Source organism: Kockiozyma suomiensis, assembly GCF_038497685.1.
Source record: "Kockiozyma suomiensis strain NRRL Y-17356 unplaced genomic scaffold V2V93scaffold_7, whole genome shotgun sequence".
NCBI lineage: Eukaryota > Fungi > Ascomycota > Lipomycetes > Lipomycetales > Lipomycetaceae > Kockiozyma > Kockiozyma suomiensis.
The window spans coordinates 181,985-204,950 of record NW_027117670.1 but is presented as its reverse complement, the minus strand read 5'-3'; the positions used below and the strand labels follow the sequence as shown (position 1 = coordinate 204,950).

The following is a 22,966-nucleotide window of genomic DNA, read 5'->3' as shown; positions in this document are numbered from 1 at the left end:
GTTGCTGCGTAAAGTCATTGGGATATGAGCGATGTTCTACACTCTGAACTTTTCTGTGACCTACATCGCCAAGTATCGATTTTACTAATCCTCCGCACTCTGCCAATTCACTCCTAACTACATCCAATTCAATCACACATGTCTCTGTAAATATAATATTAAGAGCCAGGAGACTTTTCCGGTAACAGCGCTCTCTTTATCAGAAAGAAAAAAAGAGATAGATAGTAATATACAAAACATCGTGCAAATCCACTCTCTCAATGATGCAATACGAACCGAAACTTTAAATTCTCTATTTGGTAGTGGCGCTTGGATGGATGTTTTTCAATCCTGCCTGCAAAATGCCTTTATTAGACAGCTTAAACAGGCTTAGAGAAGATGTTTAAGACTTCTTGATAGCTACTTTAAAGTTCATAAAATTCAGATGGTAATATAGATGTTTGTAGCCTACGCATGTCGTTAACTACATAGAATTTCGAGACCCATCTAAAGACCTAAGACAAAATATGCTACAAAATAGGATATTTCTCGGCGTCTCAGAACATCTAATAGAGAATTCCACAGCCTCGAACATCTTTCTGAAGTCTCCTGATGCTATTCTAAAGCAACCTACTGAGATATTCAAAGGTTACATCCTGTTATAGCAATCATCGTATGCCATTGAAGTGTATGCTGTCGATGATTTGCCGCTAAATGCAACTAGTAGACAGACTCATCTCATCTATACGCTACTGAGCATAGTGAAGAGTCACCGGCGTTATCCGAGTACGCACGAAGCACGAAATCCGAAAACCGAAAATAGAGAAAAAGCAAAAAAAAAAAATTAAACCATCGCTCTTTCAAGAGTTACATGATATTCAATTAAAGAGTTAAAGCAACTGAATATCAAAAAAATATGAAAGCTTTACTAAAAGAATCAATTAATGAGAAGTTACAAGACGCCAATATACTCTAAATAATTCAAAGAACGAACATCAAAAGTATTACCTAATTAATAAACAAAAAATGGGACTGAAGTCACGCAATGTCAGCAAGAGAATGAAAAATCAAATCAATTTCCCAGGTAAATATTGCTCCGCAGTGCCGAGCAGATAAAGAAAAGCTAGTAAAGGCGGCCAAAGGCGGCCAAATTCCAAATTAGTCTTGCCACGCACGGCCTATAGCAAAACCCCAATTTCTTTGCGGTCATTCGCCTAATAAGACTGAAAAGACGCAAAACCTGTGTTTGAAAAACAAACTGACGGATATTCTCCGAATATTAGACAGTCATCGATGAGAAGACACAGTCTGCGCCTTGAGCACGGTCCAAGTAGTAGAGCGTGTAAGTTCCCGCTCTTGCCAGATTAGAAAACCTGGATATCATCTTATCGGCAAATTGGTTAGTGAAATTATGAAAAGCTACAGGCAATGTTTGATTTACTTGATTATTACTGATTACCGCTATCTCGATCTACACGCTAAACTGATCAAGACAGAAATGGGACACCTAATATCCAATTAATCCCTTGCTCACAACCATTAGACATAAATTATTCAACAAGAGCAGCAAAAATTACGAACGGGTATAAGCAAAACTTCTTTTGGCAAATGCATCAACAAATAATAATTGTACAGAAATACTTCCCAGAACAAAAAAAAAAGAGAATGCCCGCAAAAGTTTAAAGACTTTAGTCGCTATATTCCAACGTCAAATTGAAAGCCGTACACGAGTCTGAAGCAAGAGACGAATCCGCATAATACATAATTAAGAAATCGACGTTATTTGCTGAGTAGTTATACGGATCATTCATATCTTTACAGGCGTAAAATCCGGTATAGCTACCATTGATGGTCAATTTGTTTTCATCGACTATTCCAAACTGTTGCGCGTCAACGCCATAACCAATTTGGAACACTAAAATATCATCCTCAATCTGAATAAAATAACTATACCCAGAACTTTGCTCAAGTACGCGAATGGTGTTGTTCGTCGTTTCTAATGCATACGTTTCGACACCGCCATCGAGGGAAAGAAAGGCGTATGAAAACCCAGCACCTTCATGCAAACCAACTATTTGTTGACCAGCATATATTCCATTGTCAGGATCAACAGCCAAAGTAATATTTCTAGCTGTCCCTGAGTCAGGAGCATCGCCGCCATCGGAAGCAATCGCAGAAACGGCTGAGGCTGAAGAAGTAGCAGTAATACTGGCCGATGAAGACGAAGAACTCGAAGAATAAGAAACCATCAGATTAGCACCGTATGCAACAGCATTATTGCAAACACTATCACTGCCATCGCTAGACCAGTAGACCTGATAATCGTCACCGCACGAGACAGCATAGCTTTGCTGATTAAGCGTGAGATCGCCATTTTCGATTGCCCATGTCGTAACTGTGGCACTAGACGGAGCAGAACTGCCGTAAGTGAGCGCACGAGAATCTGGATCAACCCAGATAACAGAATCAGTGCCTTGAATCTTGAGCACTCCACTGTCGATATAGTTCACAATATAGGTTCCGGTGCCAAAATAAATATTACCATCACCGTTGGTGGAAAACCCGCCATACTGAATAGGAGATCCAGAATTGATAGCAAGAACAGCAAAGTACGTTTGATTGTCAGCGCTCGAACTCGCGGAGGCGGCAGCAGACGACGAAGACGCGGTCGCGGTCGAGGTCGAGGTCGAGGTCGATCGGTGAGAGGTGCTAGATAGATGAGTAGCACTAGATGACTTTATCGACGCGGAGCTAGAAGCGGAAGGGAAGGAGCTAAAGGAGTATGATGAAGAGGAGCTAATACCACCAGAGTCATCTCCGGCCGCGTCAGCGGATATGTCATTTTCTGACTTTTTTAATCCAACGCCTAATCCAACTCCAAGACCTACTCCAAGTACAATAATTAGAATCGCCAATAGAATCAAAATTGCTTTGATGCTGAGCCCTAAAATCCTTCGTCTGCGCTCACTGCTATGCTGTTTATTTGACTGAGAGCCATTGCTGTTCTGCTTCGCCGCCTCTTTATCGAATTCAGGAACGATACGTCTGCTCACGTCGACAAGCGGAGCAGTGTAACGCTGGTCTATTTGCGGAAGGTGGTTATCAGCCAAATAATTATCAGGTGTATTGCTGTCTTTATTTCCAAGCTTATCGTTGACTTCCTTGTCGAGAGCCTTTTCGAGCGACGTGTCGCCGTCAGCTGACATGCTTTTGAGGCGATAATTAATCGACGCGCAGAGACGATAGTCACTGACGATAAATCTAGTTTCAAGAAGTGTGAGGATTCAGTTCTAAACTTCGTAGCACTCGTACTGTAACCGTACCAAGTAAGAAAAAAATAAATTTGTGTATCGAGAGAAGATTTGACTGCCGCGGCTGAATAATTGAAGGTAAGGCTGAAGCGATAGCTTCTTTAGCGGCACAGCTGAAACCACCTAAGCTCTATATACTTTAGGACTTTTGAAACTCTAAAAACAAGCGTATCCGCTAGCTTTTTACTATACACATGGGGTTTGGGGACTATTTCGAGAGTATGCAAATACCTTGAATGATTAAGACGCAATGAGTTAATTCAGAATTATTAAATATGTTGATTGAAAATTGATGATTTCATTTTTTATCACTCGTTTTTACAGCCGGAATGGAGGCTTGAGTGTATATCTTTGACATAAAAATGTAAAAGCTTCACACAGTGGCAAAAATGTAAAAGCTACACAGTGGCGCGCATAAATCGATAAAATTAGAGTCTTGAGCCAAGTTAACAATGCCGAATATAAGCCCTGGATAGTATATATTTTAAAATGTTCAAGATTACATAGGCTAGGATACACAGATAAGATTCCAAAGAACTATGGTAAAAATACGCCAATAAAAGTGTGAGAGACTGGCTTTCACTGCACAGGATGCACGTGAAGAAAGAATGTGGGCTCACAATAAGTAGCCACAACTCACCGATCGTTCCAAGGTTATATGTAAACTGACTTTCCCAATTTTCCCAATTCACAAAAGGAAAGTCATTCTGACAGGGGTCTAGCCCATTCTTGCTATTATCATAGTAATATTTTGGAAAGCACGCTTGGTATAGAGGAGAACAAAATACAGTTGATATCTAGTCAGGGAGGATGTGCTTCCCGATACGACTTGTGGACGAACCCCAGTAAAAAGCAGCCAACTTCACCAATTTATTAATACATGTCAACACTTTGTTATACAATTGATTGTCAATGATTTCATGATTCAACAATATTATTAATAAACTATAACTCAATACCCCAGTATGTTCTGATTCTAACTCAGCGGCTCGCAATTTCACAAATAAAGTATTCAAATCTATTCAAAATCTTATCCTCAGACTTGCAATCCACAGTACCATTTTCTTGCTAATAATAAGCAGTCTCATTCAGAGCCTCTCGTCTCTTTATGGCAGCAGCAATAGTCGTCTCATTGCTAAACGGTGCTGCGTTTCGCTTCAATAACGTCTGGGTAGTTGTCTCATTGAGAGTATGCACGAAAGTAGTTGCATTGGTTGCAGCAACAGTACTGTTGATAACGCTTAGGGTCGAGTTACTCAAAACCGCATCCGTAGTTGAATTTTTGAATTCAGAAAAGGCGCCACGAGGGATACTGAGAGCAAATGATCCCATGATGAATCCGAAAATGGTCAAGATCGTGAGAAATGTCATGATGGATCAGTGCTGGATTCTACAACGCGACAATACAGAAGTCTGGTCATACGGACCTTTTATACGTAACATGTCGACGCTGGCGATAGCACCTGTCGTGGCAAACTGCATGTCAATATACTTTGAAATCTAATCTATCGACGTAACAAAGCAAGAGCAATTTTATCAGCTCGTTAGGCAGAGAATCTGAATAATGTGGTACGCATGTGAAGTATGTGCAAACGCCGCGCCGATAGTGACTGCAAGTTCGATAGCCATGTGGCTATGTGGCAAGCGACGCAAGTGAACTGTATACAAGTTTAAAAACTTACGTGTGATTCACGTGGAGTGCGATAAAGAATGATGAATGGTTGGACTCGAGGTGAACGCGCGTTTAGCTGAACTGAAGTGCTTAAATGATGATTACCAAGGAGAGCGTATCATATGCCTTTGAGTGTTTTGTCAATCAGGATATCTCTCGACTCTATCTCAAAAGCATTTCGCGTGTCGAACGGGCAGAAGATTTATTTGCAAAATAAAACACAAGTCAATACCTATCAACACCTAGAATCTCCTCAAAAAGTCCAAAATTTCTCATAATTAATTGCTCCCTCAACAGCACCATTGCAATTTTTCTCGTCCGCCATTCGCGTGACCCAGCCTCAAAAATTCTTTTTACTACCTCTCTTTCACTTTCACCATAATTTTGAATCCACACCGCTCGTCCGAGTGGAAAATCATAATATTTCTGCAATTTTCTGCTAACTACGAGCGGTGTACCGGCGATCATTGAGGCAGCTATCGCCATCGACGTTCGTGATTCGAAATTCTCATCCCCGTCAAAAGCCGAGATCGCGGCGATACTTTGTCCAATATTTTTAATATTCGCTGCAAAGCGGAGACTAAGTGCGGACTTTCCTTTCATGTTGTCTTTGTAAAATAGATCTTTTCGATCTACATACGCTTCTGCGACCTTAAATATGGTAGCAGGTTGTTGAAACACGTAACGCTCAACTATATTTTCTAGAGTTATTGTTGTTATTGCCACTCTAGGAAGGTCGAGGCTCATAGTATAAGCGGTACCAGATGGAATAAATGCCGGGTACATAATTGCTGAATTATATTTCACATCTGGTCCGGTTCCCAAAAACTCTGGGAAGTTCTCCTGAACATATCTCTGGGCATAATCTGACAATGTTAAGAAGTCAAACTGCCGGTTCAGAACCCACGGCTTTATAAAATTGATTTGGTGCTCATAACTAGAGACTGTAGAGTGACTATCTTTGATGCTCCATTTATGCGCTTCGCGTACGACACACATGACTCTTGCGCCTCTATGCAGCATATGATGAAGGGGATGTTGCAGAGCTCTTACATCCTCGGGACACGAGAGCAAAAGAATCAAGTCAGGCGTCATAATGTCATGACCCACGCTGAATTCAGTCAGCGGTTTAGAATCGTTAATGTGGCGATTGTGATACGGTTCGGCACCAGAACGCGGGGACCATGGTTCAGCAGTAAAGAACGTCAAATCAATATCTCGTAAGTCTGAAAGAGTAGTAATGGCTGGAATGACTATTTCTGGCTGATATGTTCCCGAGTCGATGACATAAACTATCCTCCTACCGTTGTTGAGCTCCGGTAATGGCGATGATATCACGAAGCTTGATTTGGTGACTGGCGAGGTGACTGGCGATTGCATGGGAGTATTGTGAAATGAATATAGAAACTTTAGAAAGTGAAGAGCGACGCATAATGAAATGGCGACAGCCAGGAGGTTCAGCAAGACCCTAACGTATCTCATACTTGAAACAGTATATCAGACTTAAATGGTATGGGGTGAGCAAAAATATGGCGAGGTCGCTAGTCTTTTATAAGGAGTTCACCAAATAAGCTGACTAATTCAGATACAACCAGATTGTCAGAGAATAAGAAAAATTCAGATACAGCCAGATTGTCAGAGAACAAGAAAACGGCGCACCACGCAAGGCGAGAATTAAGGTGCGGAGAGGGAATTAAAATGCGGAGGGGTTATATTCCTGGACGCTAACAACGGTTGACTCGAATATCCTGTTGCTGTCGCGAAAGTTATGGAGCAGTACAAGACACTGTACGAGAGGTGCACAACGCGAAAATACTGCTGCTTTGACGATCATTTGTTACGAAATAGACACGAGTGATCGTCTGTCAGTTCTTTTGGAAACAATGAGCCGATTTTGAACTGTGATATAAGTCAGATGTGCGTAGAGTGCATCGGGTTCGGGTAACTTTATGATGAAAAGGCCATTTGAGTAACATATTGATTACAGTACCAGAATTTGCTACTATATAAGGCTTTAATGAACTGAATCTGCAGATGAAATATAGTCCAAAATAGACGAATAAAAACTAGGCTGATATACTGATAAAACAACCATGAGAATACTGCTTTCAAGCTATTATTCGCTCAAGTCTTTATGTGTTCTAGTGGAGCGCTAAAAAAATTTGGCTTAAGTGTGGAGTGAAGTGTGTGTAAAGTTAAGCGTTGTAGAATGCGTTTTAACTAAATACGTGCCTTCAAGTTACAACTGCAATACGACTACAATGCAATCGGTGCAATCTTTTGCGGAATCGTTCTTTATTTGAATATTTAAAAATATGAAAGTGTATGTTTCAGTTAAATATTTGAGCCGAAATATGCTGTTTTTCTATGCACCCACAATTTCTAAAGCCATTTCATCGGTCTCTTCGTCGATTGTGTGTCGCCGTTTATATCAGCAAGCCGCACAAAATCTAAGTAAACTTCAATATAATATTAAATTAGTAAATAATTCTGGCCTTCTCTGAGAAGAGGTTATGAGCGTAAAGCTCTACGTCATGAACTGGGTTATTAGATGGCGTCTTTCTGGAAATAAGATTTTTTAAAAGTGGATGTGAGTATGCCCGTTGCGTGCTGCACGGATAGATATATGAATAATTTTAAAGTCTTGAGTCTCTATTCGTGTTCTTAAATCTTATTGTATGACGATAACCTTTGATCGGGCGACTTCTACGCATCCGGGCAGGCTATCAAAATATCAATTGGCTCAATATCTAATTTACACTTTCTAGAATCACAGATATCATATACTATACAGAGCACTTCTTAAGACTGCCATATTCTGGCTCATCATCTCATCCTTTAAAGCTCTCATTTTCTGCTTCTTCTCCCACCATATTGTGTACCCTGAATTGATAATTCGCGTTACTGTCTCCATTTCACTCTCGCCTTCTTCTTGAATCCACGCGGCGTCTTCGGAAATATAATCATAAGCAGCAAGCATTTCTCGTGTCATTATTGGTGGCGTAATACTGATGACTGAAGTCGCGACTGAACTCGACGCTTGCGAATGAATATAATCTGGCGTTGCAAAGGCAGGTAATATAGCGATTGACTTTGCAATCTCTTTAAAGTAATCCTTAAAGTCTAAGGCGTACTTTAACGACACTTTGTTCTTTATACTTCTTGGAATCTTTGGATTTCCCATACTGCCAATCAGATTTAAACTAACAGGAGGCGATACTTTGATGTAGTCGTCGAAAATACGCTTATAGCTACGACGACTTTCTTCAAATTTACCCGCAAGAGTAATAGAAGGCTTATTAATATCGAGGTAAATGCGTGATTCTGGCAAATCAAACACAGGAAAAAACACAGATGGCGAATAGTCAATCTCCGTACCGGTATTCAAATAGCTGGGGAAATTTGCGTGGATAAATCGTTGCACATGGTTCGAAAGCGTGACAATTTTCCACTGTCCGTTCTTGATCCACGGAATCATGAAGGCGCTTTCTTTTTTGTATATCGAGCGCCTTTGGTCTATGTCGTTCTGATCCCACCGATGCGACTCATGAATAACGCACATCACATGCGCACCATTTTCAAGAAATTTGGTCAAAGTGTCCCCCATATTTGCGATATCACGACCGCATGTCGTCAAGAAAATCAGATCCGGCGACTGCGAAGGTTTCACAAGATTTTTAATGGTGGAGAAATCAGTTGAGTTCGCGTTGCGAGCAAAATGCTTCAACAATGGCTTGACGCCAAATCGGTCCCGACCTTCTTTAGTGGAGAAAAGCGTCAGGTCTATATCTTCTATCTGCGAGAAGGTGTTGAGAACTGGCATAACAACTTCGAAATGGTAGCGCTCAGAATTTACGAGAAAAACTTTTTTTTTCCGCGAAGCGGTTGTAGCGGCTGACTGCTGAGATAGCGAGGAAGATGTGAGGACGTTCTCAGTTTGAGATCTTAGAAACTCGGAGTCCGCAAGTGCAGTTTGTTTAGATGGAAATATATCAGCTATGATCTCCCGCTGCATTTGCGGTTGGGCCTCGGCAAAGTCTGAATTTGATGAAGCCGCCGAGACACCATCGCGTATAAGTTGCTGTGTAGAATCTGCAGGCGGGAGGGTATTCGCAAATTTAACATCCTCAGACGAAATGCTGACACCGCTGAAAATGTCGGCAGTGACAGGTCCTTTTGCTGTGGGGACAATAACCGAAGACGAGTTGGCGAAAGCAGATGAGCGCGTATTTGCGAGGACGATACACGCGGTGATGGCCAGAATTAGTAGTGCGTCGACCACGCGGCGAGCGACGACAGAAGAGCGGGAGTACCAGGGCCGCACGCCGCTGATAATATGCATTTGTTAAAAATACGAGACAATACAAAAAGAAGAGAGGAAGGAGGATAAGGAGGATTACATAGAGAAGTGGGAGATAGCGAGAGAAAAGGAGATACACGAAATGGGTTATTCCGCCAAGGCACTGTGCGCCTCGCGAGCGGCACGACCGAGCCCTGCATTAAACTTTAAACTTTGTTATCCCAAATTTGCTCTTTTCCCTAAAGACCGTTGAAAAGTCTGCCCCATTTGGCTTAAACAGATGTCATTGGCATCGATAGCAATCTCGATGCAGTCGGAATAGGGATGGACGATGCAGTATCTGCTTATCGGTGGTCTGCATAGCGGTTGCTGCTGCTGGCTGTGATATGGCGGCACAGCTGTCAGAAAAAAATGGAGCAGCCAATTTACTGAAGCGGCTGTTGCTGTTAACAATTTGCTCTTGCCATTGTCGCTATTCCTGATTCACGTTACCGTGGGATGTCTAGAAGTCTACATACACTCTTATGGCTCACTCCACACTGCTCACCACAACCGTCGATACAAGCACAACAAATAAATATAAGCTGTGCTCTAAATTAACCAGAACTTTGGAAAATTCAACCCTGCGAGATCATCGGCTGCTGAGCGATTTCCATTGCGTCGGATCCGGCTCATTTTGTTCTCTTAGCTCCAGGCACAGGTCTCACTGAACAAATCTTTCTTACATAATCACATACTTTTTGAACTTTAACTTGCCGACCATTTGTCAAACGTGTCATTTGCGATGAGATCTTCTTGCCAGATGAGATGTGACAGCTGTGATTAGTATCGGGACCCTTGAGCGGTCGCTTATGGCGTCAATTGTGATGTATTTTACGATAAGAAATGTAACTTAGAGTCAACATGGAAATTCAGGCATTTTGTGGCTGTGATCCGCTATATTTGACCATTTCTCAACGGCGGCAGCATTCTGTCTGTATTTATCTCTCTCTCATTATATCATCATAGCATAACAGCATGTATTACAAACTCACAAAATACAAAAGCCACTGCATACAATCAAGAAGTCAAAATAAACTATTCATACCAAACATGAGTTGTGCCTTATTGAATGCTTTTCTCCTCCCTACTGGCAATCGTATCAATATGCTCCACCTCGGCGATCTTTTCAATATCATCATTCTTCTCCATCGCAATGGCATAAATACCGACATTTGCTCCAGCGCCATCAAATACCTCCGCAATTCGCCACCTGTCTCGGGAAATGTAAAGTACACTGCAAGCGCCTCAACTCCAATCCAAACGCAAAACACGATATAATACTTCCATTCAATCGCATCCATTGCAGTCGGATTCACATAATTGTTGAACACAAGAGACACACTAGCACACAAGTGGTACAGCATCGTACCCTTTGCACGAAGCGAGTAAGGAAGAACCTCAGCTACATACGTAGGCGCAAACGGCGCAGTCAAGTGATAAAATCCTAAATAAATGTACATCACGGCAATAATCCCAATAGCCATCGACCGGTTCTTGAACCCTTGCTCTTGATTCACCGTCGACATGGCTGTCCACACGATGCACGAGACCTGCATCTCGAGCAAGCCATACAAGAATCCTTTTCGACGGCCAATACGATCAACCTGGGATGCGAACGCATATGCTGTAAAAATACTCCATACAGTACCGCACAGATTAACAGTCAGCTGCTCTTACGCGTCGGTAACGCCAATATCGTTCAGTACGCGCGTGAGATAGTATGACATGATTCCGTTACCAGATAACTGCATCATCGATGGCACAAACACGGTGATAAGAAGGCGATGTCGCATACCCTTTGTTTTGAAGAAGGTCGTCCATCGTGACTCTCTGTTCCACTTTTCGGCTTCAAGAGTGGCAGTAACTTCCGCCATTTGGAACTTGGCCAAGTCAGAGTCCCGGTCATCTCCAGCGTGGTACTTCACAAAGAATCCGCAAGCTTACTCATGTCGATCATGCATAATCAACCAACGAGGAGACTCTGGCGCTATCAACGACATCGCGCACTGAATCACTGGAACCGCGCACTGGAGAAGCGACGGTACGCCACGCCCATGAGGTCCGGCCCATATGATAGGTGCCGTAAGTGATTACTACAGCAAAAAAGGATCCAACATGCCAAGCGGGCTCGATAAAAGATGCATCTTCCCGCGCTGAGAAGGATACGCGCACTCAGTTATCAGCAACGGAGACGCGGCAGATGCAAGACAAATACCCATTCCGATTAGAAACCGCGCGACGACAAACATCGGATACGCCTGTGCTGCACCCTGGAGGACTGCACCTATAATGGCCGTAACTGATCCGATGGTGATCGAAGGTCGACGACCCCAGCGGTCACAGGCGTACGAGACAAAGGGTGACATAAGGATCTGCCATAGGTCACTCCATTTGTCATCGATCCCAGTTTGGCGCCAGTCGGCACGCCGAAATACTCTGACCAGGTTGGAACCGACTGCAATCCGTTGAGCATAGAACCGTCAAATCCATTCGTGATCTGCGTGAGCATAGCGCATATCAAGCTGAAATTGAGTCGCCGCAGGTAGGGATAATGCCACCAGATCCTGTCGAGGATAGGGATGAAGTCATTGAGGGCCTTGCCCTCGAAGCGAGAGACATCGCCGATGTCAATCATGACACAGGCCTGAAGCGGAAGAGTATGTTGATCGAGGGCGACGGAAATTCTAGGACGAGGATCATTTTATCTACAAAGTACAAAGGACCGATGAAAGAAACAATGAATGTGGGGAAAAGACATAACGTGCGGCGTTGGGTGCGGGATGCACGCCACTGCCGCCGCTGCCGCCCCGAACGCCATGTACAGAATGCATGGCTAGTTATTGCCGTTATAGGAAATGAGTTGTCCAGAAATTTGTCTCCACCAACTGAGAATGAATCTGCTAAATGAATAAGCAATATTATTAATTATAATGCTAAGATCATTTTCTGCGAGCGGACGCTAAACGCGCCTCTACCGCCCTCGCCCGCCGCTCTCGCTCGATCCGCAATCGAGCCTCCGGCGTGAGGCCCGCCAGCATCTGCTCAGTGGCATTCATTCCCGTAGCAACCGAGCTAGTCAACTTCTTGAAACTCTTCGGCCCACTCCGCTGCTGCTGCTGCTCAAGTCGACGAACGGCTTCGGCGCGCGCTGACTTCTCCGCTGCCTTCTCCTTGGCCTCACGTTCGGCAATTTCCTCTTTTGTTATTGCCGTGCCGACCCCCGACTCCTCCCAGTCCCAGCTTGACTTGCCTTCAAGCTCCGCGCGTGCAAGTCTGAACGCGTCTCGCGTGGCACGGTCACCGCAGAGCTCCCACGCCGTGCGTCCCTCATCGTTCGTTTGCGTAGGGTCGGCACCGGAGGTCACGAGAAGGCTTGTGACCATGCGTGGCAAAGATAAGGAGGCTGCCAAATGCAGAGCTGTTGGCGTGTGATGATATTGTGTCGCGGGTTGAAGTTTGAAATCGGCCGAGAGGTTGTTCGTAGTCAAATATGCTGTCAGCGGATTAATCCGAGATTTCCGTACCATGGCGACTATCTGCATGGTATGCAACTCCTCAGCAGATGGCTCTTCAACTTCCGCCTCAATTTTAGTAATTGAGGTCACCGGTTTAGCAACTGGCTTTGCTGCGGGTTTCGGCATAAATAATTCCCGCTTGGCAATCCTCGGACGCGTAAGCTCGCTCCATACCCGCTTGACTTCTCCACCGGTTGCACGTCGGGTGGAAAATGGAATACCTTTGACTCTAGTATCTCGAAAACTAATCACAGCATCATCGTAGCCCATTAACATGCCCCGATTCTGTCGGCCGTTGGCACGTATGAAAATATGGCTTGCTCTATCAAGATATGGCTTCCATTCCGCAATTAACTCTCGCACTTCTTTTTCAAGCATAGCTTCATTATGCCGTCTTATAGAAGATCCTGCAGAACTTGCTTTACCCTTTGCGTTATCGTTGGCTGATTGAGCGCCTCCTTGCTTTCGACGCGTGGTATAGCGATGAAAAGTCTTATGCTCGAGCTCCGTCACTGGGTCATTCTTTTTCGCAATATTTTGTTTGTGAGAAATAATTGCTCCAGCAAAATGGCCTCCTCCTAGCATGAATATAGCACTGATTGGAGTTTCGTCTGTTAATCGATTTCCAATCTGTTGGTCCTTTATCAATTGCAATCCTTCTTCTGAAGTTGAAGCTGGGAACAAGCAGCTATAAACCGCAAATACATCATCGGGAGGCAGTAGCGAACTATCAAACGTGTGGAATGGAGATTTATGGACTCGTAAGTCTTCGTAACTGTCTTCTTGAATCGGTGTTAACGTTGATTTATCGAGGAGATTTGTAATCCTATCAGTATCCGATTCGTCTGATTCAGTATCTGAACCTGAGATTGATTCTTCGAGTTCTATTTCTTTTTGTCAGCAAAAAGAGCAGACAATACTTCGATTGATATAAAAGAAATAGATACCATCTAGCATTCTTTCAAACTCAGCCTGTTCAACAGCGTCCTGACCCAACACCTTTCGCTTAACATTAAACCGATGCAAATCACTCTTAAAATGTGCTCTCTGGTCATCAGTTGACTCATTATATACACCGCATGTATTACATCTAGTTGAAAATTTAGTATTTGGATCCGTGGATGGAGTGAGTGATTCTATGGTGTTTGAATCATCAGTGAAAGAAGGTGTGAAAGTTGTAGGTGTAAGTGAGGCCAGCAATGTGGCGGGAAGTGAATATACATAAAACGGCGACGGCTTCGACATTTATTCCCTCTCTTTCGGATAGAAATAATATATAAAAATTAAAAATTATAAAATAAAAAAAGATATGCAATCAGTGGGTTGTCCACACAGTTATAAAGTGTACGGTGGCGTCTGTAAATTTTGAGAAAGGCGAACAGTCTTGAGTTTTGCTTTACGATAGCAAGACTAATTCTTTTTGGTCATGACATCACTCGAGCCGCACTTTACTACCGAAGTTTTATCAATAAACCAACTCTTTCTCTTCCTTCTATTAGTACAAAAAACATACGGCATATTCTAACTATAATTGCTTTTTGGATTTAGAATTATTAAAAATTGATCTGTAGATAGATGTTTCACGTTTTCACCTTTTTGATCTCCTCTAACAATGCACTCGCGTCTGGTATCTTCTCCCACAGCTCAACCCACTCTCCGCTCCTAGCAACCTCTGCACCACCCGGAATCGCAAAAACATAATCAACAATCCACGTCGTTCCACCAGCGGCAACATTATATGACAAACTAGGGAATATCGCCCGCGAAAAAACAATGTTCGAGTTGGGGTCCGAATTCTGGGCTTTGCCGCCAACTAACCCATCAGATAATCCAGCTCGTAGTCCCGAAATTCCTGAATTAAGCGCTTTGCAAAGTGCCCAGTCGTTCCCAGCAGCTTTGAACTCTCCTGCGGCTGTTGCTTCTGCAGAGCGTATCACGCGCCGATCTGCACGCTCCGCTGATACTGAGAACCCACCGTCAGAAACTGTAATATCGACAGATCCCGAGTTTACAACTTTAATAATGCGCGTATGATACGCGCTTGCAGCAGTCTCCGGAGCAATCATCCACGCGAACACCGACACCTTATTATTCAACACAGGAGCATAAAATCCCCATACCGCCATTTGTCCCGCAATTTCCCCCATTCCAAACTCTGTCGTGATACCGGGAGCAGTATATAATTGCTCGTCACTAGTAATAGCCAAATGACAATCAGCTGCAAAATGTGCCAATCCCTCAGCGGATTGCGGCATCGAGAAGCCAAAGTGCGTAGAGTAGACAAATTTACAGTATTTTGCTTTTTGATTTCGGAACCAGTCAGCATGCTGCTTAGCTGAAAGCGCGTACGTGTGGCCGTACTTGTCATTGACGTAAAGTTGCCCTGCATGAGGCGATGGCACCAGGAACGGTTTGGAGATCTTTTCAGGTTCTTCTGCGGTCCAGAAAGGCGAGTCGGATGGAATCGCGAGCGCGAGCATAGATTTAAAGGCCCAATACGGCGAATTGGCTGAGTTATATTCCTCAGACATGAAGAGATTCGGGTAGCAGTAGCCAATTGAAAAGGATCCGTCGTCAAGTAAAAACGGTTGATCGCGCCAGTATCTCAAATTTTGCAGAAGTAAATGCTTGATCACACCTGTATTAACAACTGGTTTTCCAGTATTTGGATCTATTTTTGCTCCTTCGACACCTGCATATCCCATTGCAGCCCATAATGAGGAGTGAGCAAAGCGATAAGTCAAACTTCGTCCAAAAGGGACACCAGCGCCAGAGTCAGCGAAGGACGCGTAGAAAGTGTCTGCAAAGATAGATGCTCGATGTTTGAATTTTGCACATCGAACTGGGTCCCATTCCGCCGCATGAACAGAGTATATAAGTCCATAATAGTGAAATGCAAATGGAATATAGTAGTCGAGTTGTCGCGGTTTACCATCGTAGTACCATCCATCGGTAAGATACCATTCGTTCATTTCATCGAGCGCGGCGTCCCAAGCTTTTTGATCAAATTTTTCGCCGACAGTGCGAAGTGCGATGTTGACTAGCACGCGAAAGAACAGCCAGTTATTTGAGACAATGTTGACTTCGTTGATCGAGTAGAGCCACGTCGAGAAAGTCTTCTTTGTCTTCTCGGGCAAAGGATCCCAAAACACTGCAGGACACATGAATATACTATATCCCAATGCCGCCATCTCTACTAATCTTTGATCGCAATCTTCAGGATATCCCCAGTACTCCGGCGACTCAGGATCCGAACCGGAGCCAACACCCTCCTGGAAGTTGTGCACAAACTCATCAAGAACCTTCTTAACTTGTTCAGAAGCGCTACGCTCTTCAAATCCAGCTTTGATTGCAGCAACTGCCCACATAACGCGGGAGAATCCTTCAAGCTGCGCAGCAAGCTGATCGAAATGTGCACCGGTCTCGAGCGCGAGGATTGCTGCTTTACCGGTTGAGTATTTGCAAAGCAGAGGCTTGAGTAGAGCAATTGCTCCTTCAAGCAGGTCGTTTCTCGTGCGCAGAGGGTTTTTTGTCCAAGCATCCATTTCGCCTATCTTTCATCAAGCACAGAAGCAGTGTACTGTCTCGATAAGTGAAACATCTTCTAGTCAAGGTGGCATCAGTGGTAAAAGAGCTTAGATGCGGCGAGAAGGTGGGGGTGCGGAGAGCGGAGCAAACAGCGGTCCGCTCGCGCTTATTCCCCCCCCACCAGCACATCTCACGCTTGCGCTTACTCGATTGAATGACCCCACAATGGGTGGCTGTCGTCAGCAGAACATCACAGCGGTCGTGTCCAGGGATTTATTATGTTAGATTTTATTAACTGATTAGACTAGAAATGAATGCAATACTCTGTTCAAACCCAAGCGGATTTCGCATCAATTGCAATGCTTTCCAGCAGGATGCAATTACAACCTTTGCCGGCGCTGAGTACGCTGCGGCTTACAAGCCATCAATCAAAGGCGATCCAACCTCACCTCGACTCATCATTCTCGGCCGCAGACTTTTAGACGTGCGAGATTGGGAAGTGATTACTTTAACTGATTATGAGCAAGTCAAGGATGATGGGCATAATGTTGTCTGCATTGGAATAAGCGGTGACGGCGTCGTGCATTTATCGTGGGATCTCCACGGCGACAAGATAAACTATCGAGCATCAAAGCCTGGACTCGCGCTTGATCCTTCAAGGTCATGGACTGCAGAGGAATTTTTACCAATTCAGAATGATATTTCAGGAATTGAGCTCACTATGGTTACTTATCCTCGCTTTTTACGTCTCATCGGCGGCGATTTGCTGTTTGAGTTCCGTATTGGAAAATCTGGGCTAGGCGATGATTATCTCTACAGATACAGCTGCAAACCTGGACGTTGGGCGCCAGTTGGTACCTTAAATGGGCTGTATCTTAGAGGAATTGAAAATAATGCATACATAAATGGCATTGATCAGGATACGTACGGACGAATTCATGTGTCGTGGACTTATCGAGACTATGTCGAAGATAGACCCGAGTTTCTTTCCGATAAAGTCAAGCGCACAGCCACTCGGAATGCAGGTCCCAATGGCCCAGAAAATAACCATGATTTGTATTACATTTATTCTGACGACGATGGCATTTCATGGTGTAATACCCTCGGGGTAGATCTTGAACTTCCGGTCACGCCTGATGCGTATGGAATTTTAATATACGAGATTCCAAAATTCAGCGGCATTATGAATCAAGAGGGCCAAACGACTGATCTGTCGGGAGGCTTTCACGTTCTTAATAGACAAGATGGGTTTTATTACCATTATTATCGATCACCTATTGGAGTCTGGAGCAAGAGCACAATTCTTGACTTGCCTGCAATAAGTTTCGGCGACCGAGGCAAGCTGGTCACTGGAAAACATGGCGCAGTTTATGCATTGCTTCCAGGAAATGCCGGTAGTGACACGTTCACAATTGCCAAATGGATAGACAAACAGTGGGCCAAAACATGGGCTGAGCCAGGATTTTTTGGGGAGCCATGTGCTGATCGATATTTGCTAGATGGAGTATTGCGAATATTGCAGGTTAAGAACGATGAAATCGTTGCTTTGAGAATACCCGTGGATTGAAACGAAATAATCGTTTCTGGATAGACTGAGATGCTAATTGAAGGAAACCATGCTCTCTTTTTTCAGACTGACAATATAATGGATGTCTGCGCGCTCTAAATCTACGATAACTTACGAATACATAATATATACGTACGTTAATCACCTTTGAATATTGTAGCGACAAAGAAATCTAAGTAGAAGGCATTCTGTTACAATTGATACGTCAGTTTTTAGCGCTCAAAGAGTATACATAATCAATTATCTCATAATGCGGAGATAATTAAGCGCGCGGAGACCGGTCCGTCGGAGTCTCCGCCGCCGCAGCCCCGCCTGCTCTAAAAGCGCGACGGCTTCCGCTTATTATTGACCCCGCCATCTGGCCTGCCACAGACCAGTAATCTCTGGACAACGATGACGCTTCAAGAAGATAGAGCCAATGGCAAAAACGACCTTCTGCTCGAACTTTTTTCGCCCTCGGCCGTTGCCAAAATCTGGGGAGCCGCGTTTCCTGCGCTGTTAGACAAGGCTCCTCCAACAACTGTCCCAGATTATACTGATGACGAGGGCAGTTATATTCTCGCTGACTATAACTGGTGGACTTCAGGTTTTTTCCCCGGATCACTTGCCACCCTCCTTGAGCGCGCTATCTCTCGGCCTGACCGTTATCCTCTTGAAGAGGTACATGTACGTAAACTTGAATTTGCTGTACGTTGGTGGAGCGAGGGCATCTATATTCAGGCTCCACGACGAGATACACATGATTTAGGATTCATGATCGTGAGTGCCTGTAAACCCTTGTTTGAATTGACTGGTGATAAACGTGCTTTTGGCTCAGCGGTAGTTGCTGCGCATGCGCTTGCTTCACGGTTCGTGCCAGAGATCGGCTGTATTCGGTCGTGGGACTTAGCTGTGAACAAGGATTACTCATTCACTACTCCAGACAAGGAGGTAGTTGTTATCATTGATAATATGTGCAACCTTAACATGTTGTATTGGGTCGCACAGCAGACTGGCGACGAGCGTTTGTCTAAAATAGCTACGATTCACGCTGAGACGACACTCAAGAATCACTTTATGTATCCCAAGTGGGGGGCACATCATCTGGTAGTGTACGACAAAGCGACAGGTAATCCTATTCATAAGATTCAGAATCAGGGATACAAGAACGGAACTGTTTGGTCTCGAGGGCAGTCATGGGCTTTGCTAGGGTACGCAGAGACTTATGGCTGGACCAAAGATAAAAAGTTTCTTGATGCAGCAATTAATATTGCAGAGTACTTCATTTCACAACTTCCCGAAGATGGAGTACCTCACTGGTAAATATGTCTGAAAAATTATTTATGAAAGAGATGCTCACATCGTTAAGGGACTTTGACGCACCCCGCCCGACTTATCGTGATAGCTCTGCGGCAATGATCGCCGCTAACGGAATCCTTATTATCTACAAATATACTCGCGAGCAAAGATATCTCGATTGGGCGCTTGACTTACTACGCAATACCATCTCTTTGTCTCTTTCACCGCATGCTTCATTCACAGGCACAGCCGACAAGCCAGTTGATATGGGTGGCTTTGACACAATTTTGAAAAATGCTACTATTAACAATAATGAAAATGCATTTAAGAGACTCGCTGATTCAGGTTTGGTGTATGCAGATTATTATTTCTTGACAGCAGGAAATCGACTCCTTGAGCTTGGTATTTATTAAGCGACACGATACAGAGCGAGCTAGGGAGAGATTTTTGTGTTTTAGAAGCATTTGTCAGGGGCTAGTAAAATCATGCCTACTGTAATTTTAATTGGAGGTCATAAAATTCTGGGTGTATATGCTGTCTTTATTCTTCGCTGTAGATAGCCAACTCATTGTTGTAGGCCAGGAAAACCTTATTGCCGCTAAGGACCGGTCCGCGCGCAGGTAGTGTTCCGTAGTTCCTGAGCTAAAAATTGACTTCACTTAATGATAGACCATTAATTCAATTTTCATTATTATAAGCCGTCTCTATGAATTTACGGCCTTTTTTTGTTTTTGTATCATGAGAGGCTATATACTATTGATATGTCGATTGTAGCTCGCTTGGCGATACGGTACAGTTGAGCTTATCGCGCGGGCCAGCGCCACCAAGCCAAGGCTTGGTCAACGCTCAATTGTATGCTCTGCCTTCAAAAGCACTTTTTATGATAGTCCGCTTGTCACACTTACACAAGCGATAAGATAAGGTCGGAATTACCGACTATGCTGGATGTTTTATGTTCTTATCGATTTGAGAGATTGTGTCTCAGACAAAAAGATAGCACGCGAATAGTCCGAGCAGTATTTGTTCATCAGGAATCGCTGACTTTTTCAGAGTTCGCATAGTCATCCTTTACAGTTCGTTGGAATAACTTGGAACTGTTTTCAGAAACCTTAGCATATAGGTATGTGCGTCACTTACTTTCTGTTTTGAGCTCAATTAGCTGATGGCCGGATCTAACGTAGCATGGATGAGATCAACGAGAAGAAAGTCCTTGAAACTGCTGTCTACGAGGTTGAGCTTGACGTCACTAGTAGTGACATTGCCATTGACAATGAATTGATTTACGACATCGATTGCGAGAAAGTACTGGAGCATCTCGCCCAGTCTAAAGATTTGGCTGATATTGTTGCATCTTCGGATATTCTTAAATTCGTCCTTGAGAAGATCCAATATGTTTCAGCCAGCGAGGCGTTGCAGATTTTGATTGAAGCGGAGCAATACCATGCTGACGATTATAACTTTCCAATTGATACAATGGCAAAGGTAAAAAAACTTATTGCCATGGCAGACCCCAAGGAAAAGGAACTCATACCTGACAATGAGTCTCATGAAATTGAAATGCGCATTGAGGCTACTCTCATGAAATACTATTCTCCCTATCCAGAAGTACGTGCTGTTGTCAATCCAACTGATGACCCAAGTGCGTATGTTGAAACTCCGCGAGCCTATATCATTGGATTGTTTTGGTCCGCAGTTGGGTCATACATTTGCGAGCTGTTCCAACCACGACAGCCTTCCATTTCTCTTCCGGCTACCGTGCTGCAAATGCTGGTGTATCCAAGTGGAATGTTTCTTGCACGCGTACTACCTAATTGGTCTTGGAAGGTTAGAGGACATACTATTGCGCTTAATCCAGGTCCGTGGTCGTACAAAGAGCAAACGTTTACTACGATCATGGTGAACACCGGAGGGCGCTTTTCCAATCTCATAAACCATGTTTTTATCATCAGTCTTCCGGTATTTTTTGATCAGTCGTGGGGTCTTCAGTTTGGATTCATGCTGCTTATGAACCTTTCAACTGAATTTTTTGGATTTGGAATGGCGGGCATATTGAGACGCTGGGTGGTTTGGAATCCAAAGGCGGTATGGCCTACTATTATGCCCACACTGGCAATCAATAAAGCTCTGATGCTTCCTGAAGATAAGACTGCAATTAATGGTTGGAATATCTCCCGTTATCGCCTTCTTTTCCTTTGCATGGCTGTATCGTTTGTGTACTTCTTCCTGCCAAATTTCCTATTCAAGGCATTGTCTACTTTTAACTGGATGACGTGGATTGCACCACAAAACAAAAACCTTGCTATTGTTACAGGATCCAAACTTGGTATGGGATTCAATCCGATTACCACTTTTGACTGGAACGTCATTAATTATTCGTCGCCGCTGGTCAAGCCCTTCTTTTCCACTCTCAATCTGTATTCAGGGGCTCTGGGTAGCGGAGTGCTTATATTGATTATGTATTATAAGAATTACAAGTACACTGGGTATCTTCCAATTAATTCTCCAAACACATTTGCTAATGATGGTGCCATATATAATGTATCGCGCGTATCCTCTGGCAGCGTGTTGAACAGAGATGCTTATGAGGCCTATTCTCCTCCCTATTTGTCAATGGGTAACTTGATCAGACAAGGCTCAGCATTTGCGCAATATACTCTTTCATTTGTGTTTGTTCTTCTCACTGACTGGAAGCTATTGGTTGATACTCTGAAAGGAATTTATAGCGGAATATTCAGAAAGCGGACGAAGTCGCAAGTCAGTGAGTATTCAGATCCCATGAATCGGATGATAAGCGTCTACCAAGAAGTTCCAGACTGGTGGTATTTTGTTATATTGATCCTGTGCTTTTTGATGGGCATTATTGCGTTTGAGGTGTATCCAGTCAATGTCCCTGTGTGGATCATTCCCACTATCCTGGCAATTTCAATGGCTATGCTGGTTCCCGGCGCAATCGTTTATTCTGTATCAGGATATCAGCTAGTACTTAATGATTTCATGGCGCTACTAGGTGGATATCTTATTCCCGGTAATGGAATCGGCACGCTTATGTGTAGATTTTACGGCTGGAATATGGATGTTCAAGCAGAAACGTTTGTTTCTGATCTCAAATTAGGGCATTACGCTAAAATACCTCCGCGTGCTGTATTCAGAGGTCAAATGGTTGCTACTTCACTTCATGTCTTTGTCACTCTCGGAAGTATCAAGACTATTGTGGCGACAATGCCAGGTCTCTGCACGTCAACTCAGGCTAGCAAATTTACATGTCCAACTGAAAACGGCATGTTTACTTCGGCAACAATGTTCGGAACCATTGGGCCCGACAGAGTCTTCAACACATTATATCCAGGTTTGGTGTATTGCTTCTTGGTTGGCGCTCTTGTTGCTGTGCTCACTTGGTATGGTCGTCGCAGATTTCCAAATATTTTGCGCTATGTTCACCCGCTTGTTATAATGGCTGGGTTTTCAGTCTGGGGTCAGTCATATAATTTGTCATACTATACACCAGGCTTGATCGCTGCCTTCTTTTTTATGTTCATCATCAAGCGACGATATATCGCCTGGTGGACAAAGTATAATTATGTTTTGACCTCGGGATTGACTGCTGGTACAGCTTTTTCGGCAATTGTTATCTTCGGTGCCATTAACTATACCCAGACTACTGTTAACTGGTGGGGTAATAATGTTAGCTCGGCTGGTATTGATGGTACGCAGACGGCGCTCTATAAGGTACCGGCTGACGGGTACTTTGGCTTGCGGAAAGGTGAATTTGAATAA

The 22,966-nt window shown here is 43.8% G+C and overlaps 10 protein-coding genes across 10 annotated transcripts; 3 read left to right on the top strand and 7 right to left on the bottom strand.

Annotated features, from left to right (window-relative positions):
* Positions 1-1,404: 1,404 nt before the first annotated feature.
* Positions 1,405-3,522, bottom strand: V2V93DRAFT_369582 (uncharacterized protein). Its single transcript, XM_066910057.1, has 2 exons — positions 3,303-3,522; positions 1,405-3,240 (listed from the first exon to the last, which is right to left on the bottom strand). The coding sequence occupies exon 2, from the start codon at positions 3,183-3,185 to the stop codon at positions 1,668-1,670; it is 1,518 nt and encodes a 505-aa protein (XP_066765626.1). The 5' UTR covers positions 3,186-3,240; positions 3,303-3,522; the 3' UTR covers positions 1,405-1,667.
* Positions 3,523-4,248: 726 nt separating this feature from the next.
* V2V93DRAFT_369580 (uncharacterized protein) lies at positions 4,249-4,715 on the bottom strand. Its single transcript, XM_066910056.1, has one exon. The coding sequence runs from the start codon at positions 4,659-4,661 to the stop codon at positions 4,359-4,361; it is 303 nt and encodes a 100-aa protein (XP_066765625.1). The 5' UTR covers positions 4,662-4,715; the 3' UTR covers positions 4,249-4,358.
* A 423-nt stretch (positions 4,716-5,138) lies between these two features.
* Positions 5,139-6,832, bottom strand: V2V93DRAFT_369578 (uncharacterized protein). The gene has a single exon (XM_066910055.1). The coding sequence runs from the start codon at positions 6,442-6,444 to the stop codon at positions 5,188-5,190; it is 1,257 nt and encodes a 418-aa protein (XP_066765624.1). The 5' UTR covers positions 6,445-6,832; the 3' UTR covers positions 5,139-5,187.
* Positions 6,833-7,610: 778 nt separating this feature from the next.
* Positions 7,611-9,410, bottom strand: V2V93DRAFT_369575 (uncharacterized protein). The gene has a single exon (XM_066910054.1). It carries the CDS (start codon positions 9,302-9,304, stop codon positions 7,742-7,744), a length of 1,563 nt encoding a protein of 520 aa, XP_066765623.1. The 5' UTR covers positions 9,305-9,410; the 3' UTR covers positions 7,611-7,741.
* Positions 9,411-10,292: 882 nt separating this feature from the next.
* Positions 10,293-12,228, bottom strand: V2V93DRAFT_397669 (uncharacterized protein; the record flags this gene model as incomplete). The annotated part of the gene is made up of 7 exons (XM_066912540.1): positions 11,654-12,228; positions 11,520-11,603; positions 11,350-11,457; positions 11,277-11,318; positions 10,993-11,243; positions 10,499-10,971; positions 10,293-10,311 (listed from the first exon to the last, which is right to left on the bottom strand). Exons 1-7 carry the CDS (start codon positions 11,937-11,939, stop codon positions 10,293-10,295), a joined length of 1,263 nt encoding a protein of 420 aa, XP_066765622.1. The 5' UTR covers positions 11,940-12,228.
* Positions 11,783-14,187, bottom strand: V2V93DRAFT_405249 (uncharacterized protein). Its single transcript, XM_066912651.1, has 2 exons — positions 13,767-14,187; positions 11,783-13,703 (listed from the first exon to the last, which is right to left on the bottom strand). Exons 1-2 carry the CDS (start codon positions 14,062-14,064, stop codon positions 12,244-12,246), a joined length of 1,758 nt encoding a protein of 585 aa, XP_066765621.1. The 5' UTR covers positions 14,065-14,187; the 3' UTR covers positions 11,783-12,243.
* A 92-nt stretch (positions 14,188-14,279) lies between these two features.
* On the bottom strand, positions 14,280-16,510 carry V2V93DRAFT_237904 (uncharacterized protein). The gene has a single exon (XM_066907078.1). The coding sequence runs from the start codon at positions 16,362-16,364 to the stop codon at positions 14,400-14,402; it is 1,965 nt and encodes a 654-aa protein (XP_066765620.1). The 5' UTR covers positions 16,365-16,510; the 3' UTR covers positions 14,280-14,399.
* V2V93DRAFT_369568 (uncharacterized protein) lies at positions 16,381-18,135 on the top strand. The gene has a single exon (XM_066910053.1). The coding sequence runs from the start codon at positions 16,658-16,660 to the stop codon at positions 17,912-17,914; it is 1,257 nt and encodes a 418-aa protein (XP_066765619.1). The 5' UTR covers positions 16,381-16,657; the 3' UTR covers positions 17,915-18,135.
* Positions 18,136-18,204: 69 nt separating this feature from the next.
* Positions 18,205-19,858, top strand: V2V93DRAFT_369567 (Six-hairpin glycosidase). Its single transcript, XM_066910052.1, has 2 exons — positions 18,205-19,212; positions 19,263-19,858. Exons 1-2 carry the CDS (start codon positions 18,308-18,310, stop codon positions 19,603-19,605), a joined length of 1,248 nt encoding a protein of 415 aa, XP_066765618.1. The 5' UTR covers positions 18,205-18,307; the 3' UTR covers positions 19,606-19,858.
* A 516-nt stretch (positions 19,859-20,374) lies between these two features.
* Positions 20,375-22,966, top strand: V2V93DRAFT_324513 (OPT oligopeptide transporter protein-domain-containing protein; the record flags this gene model as incomplete). Its single annotated transcript, XM_066907472.1, has 1 exon — positions 20,375-22,966. The coding sequence occupies one exon, from the start codon at positions 20,375-20,377 to the stop codon at positions 22,964-22,966; it is 2,592 nt and encodes an 863-aa protein (XP_066765617.1).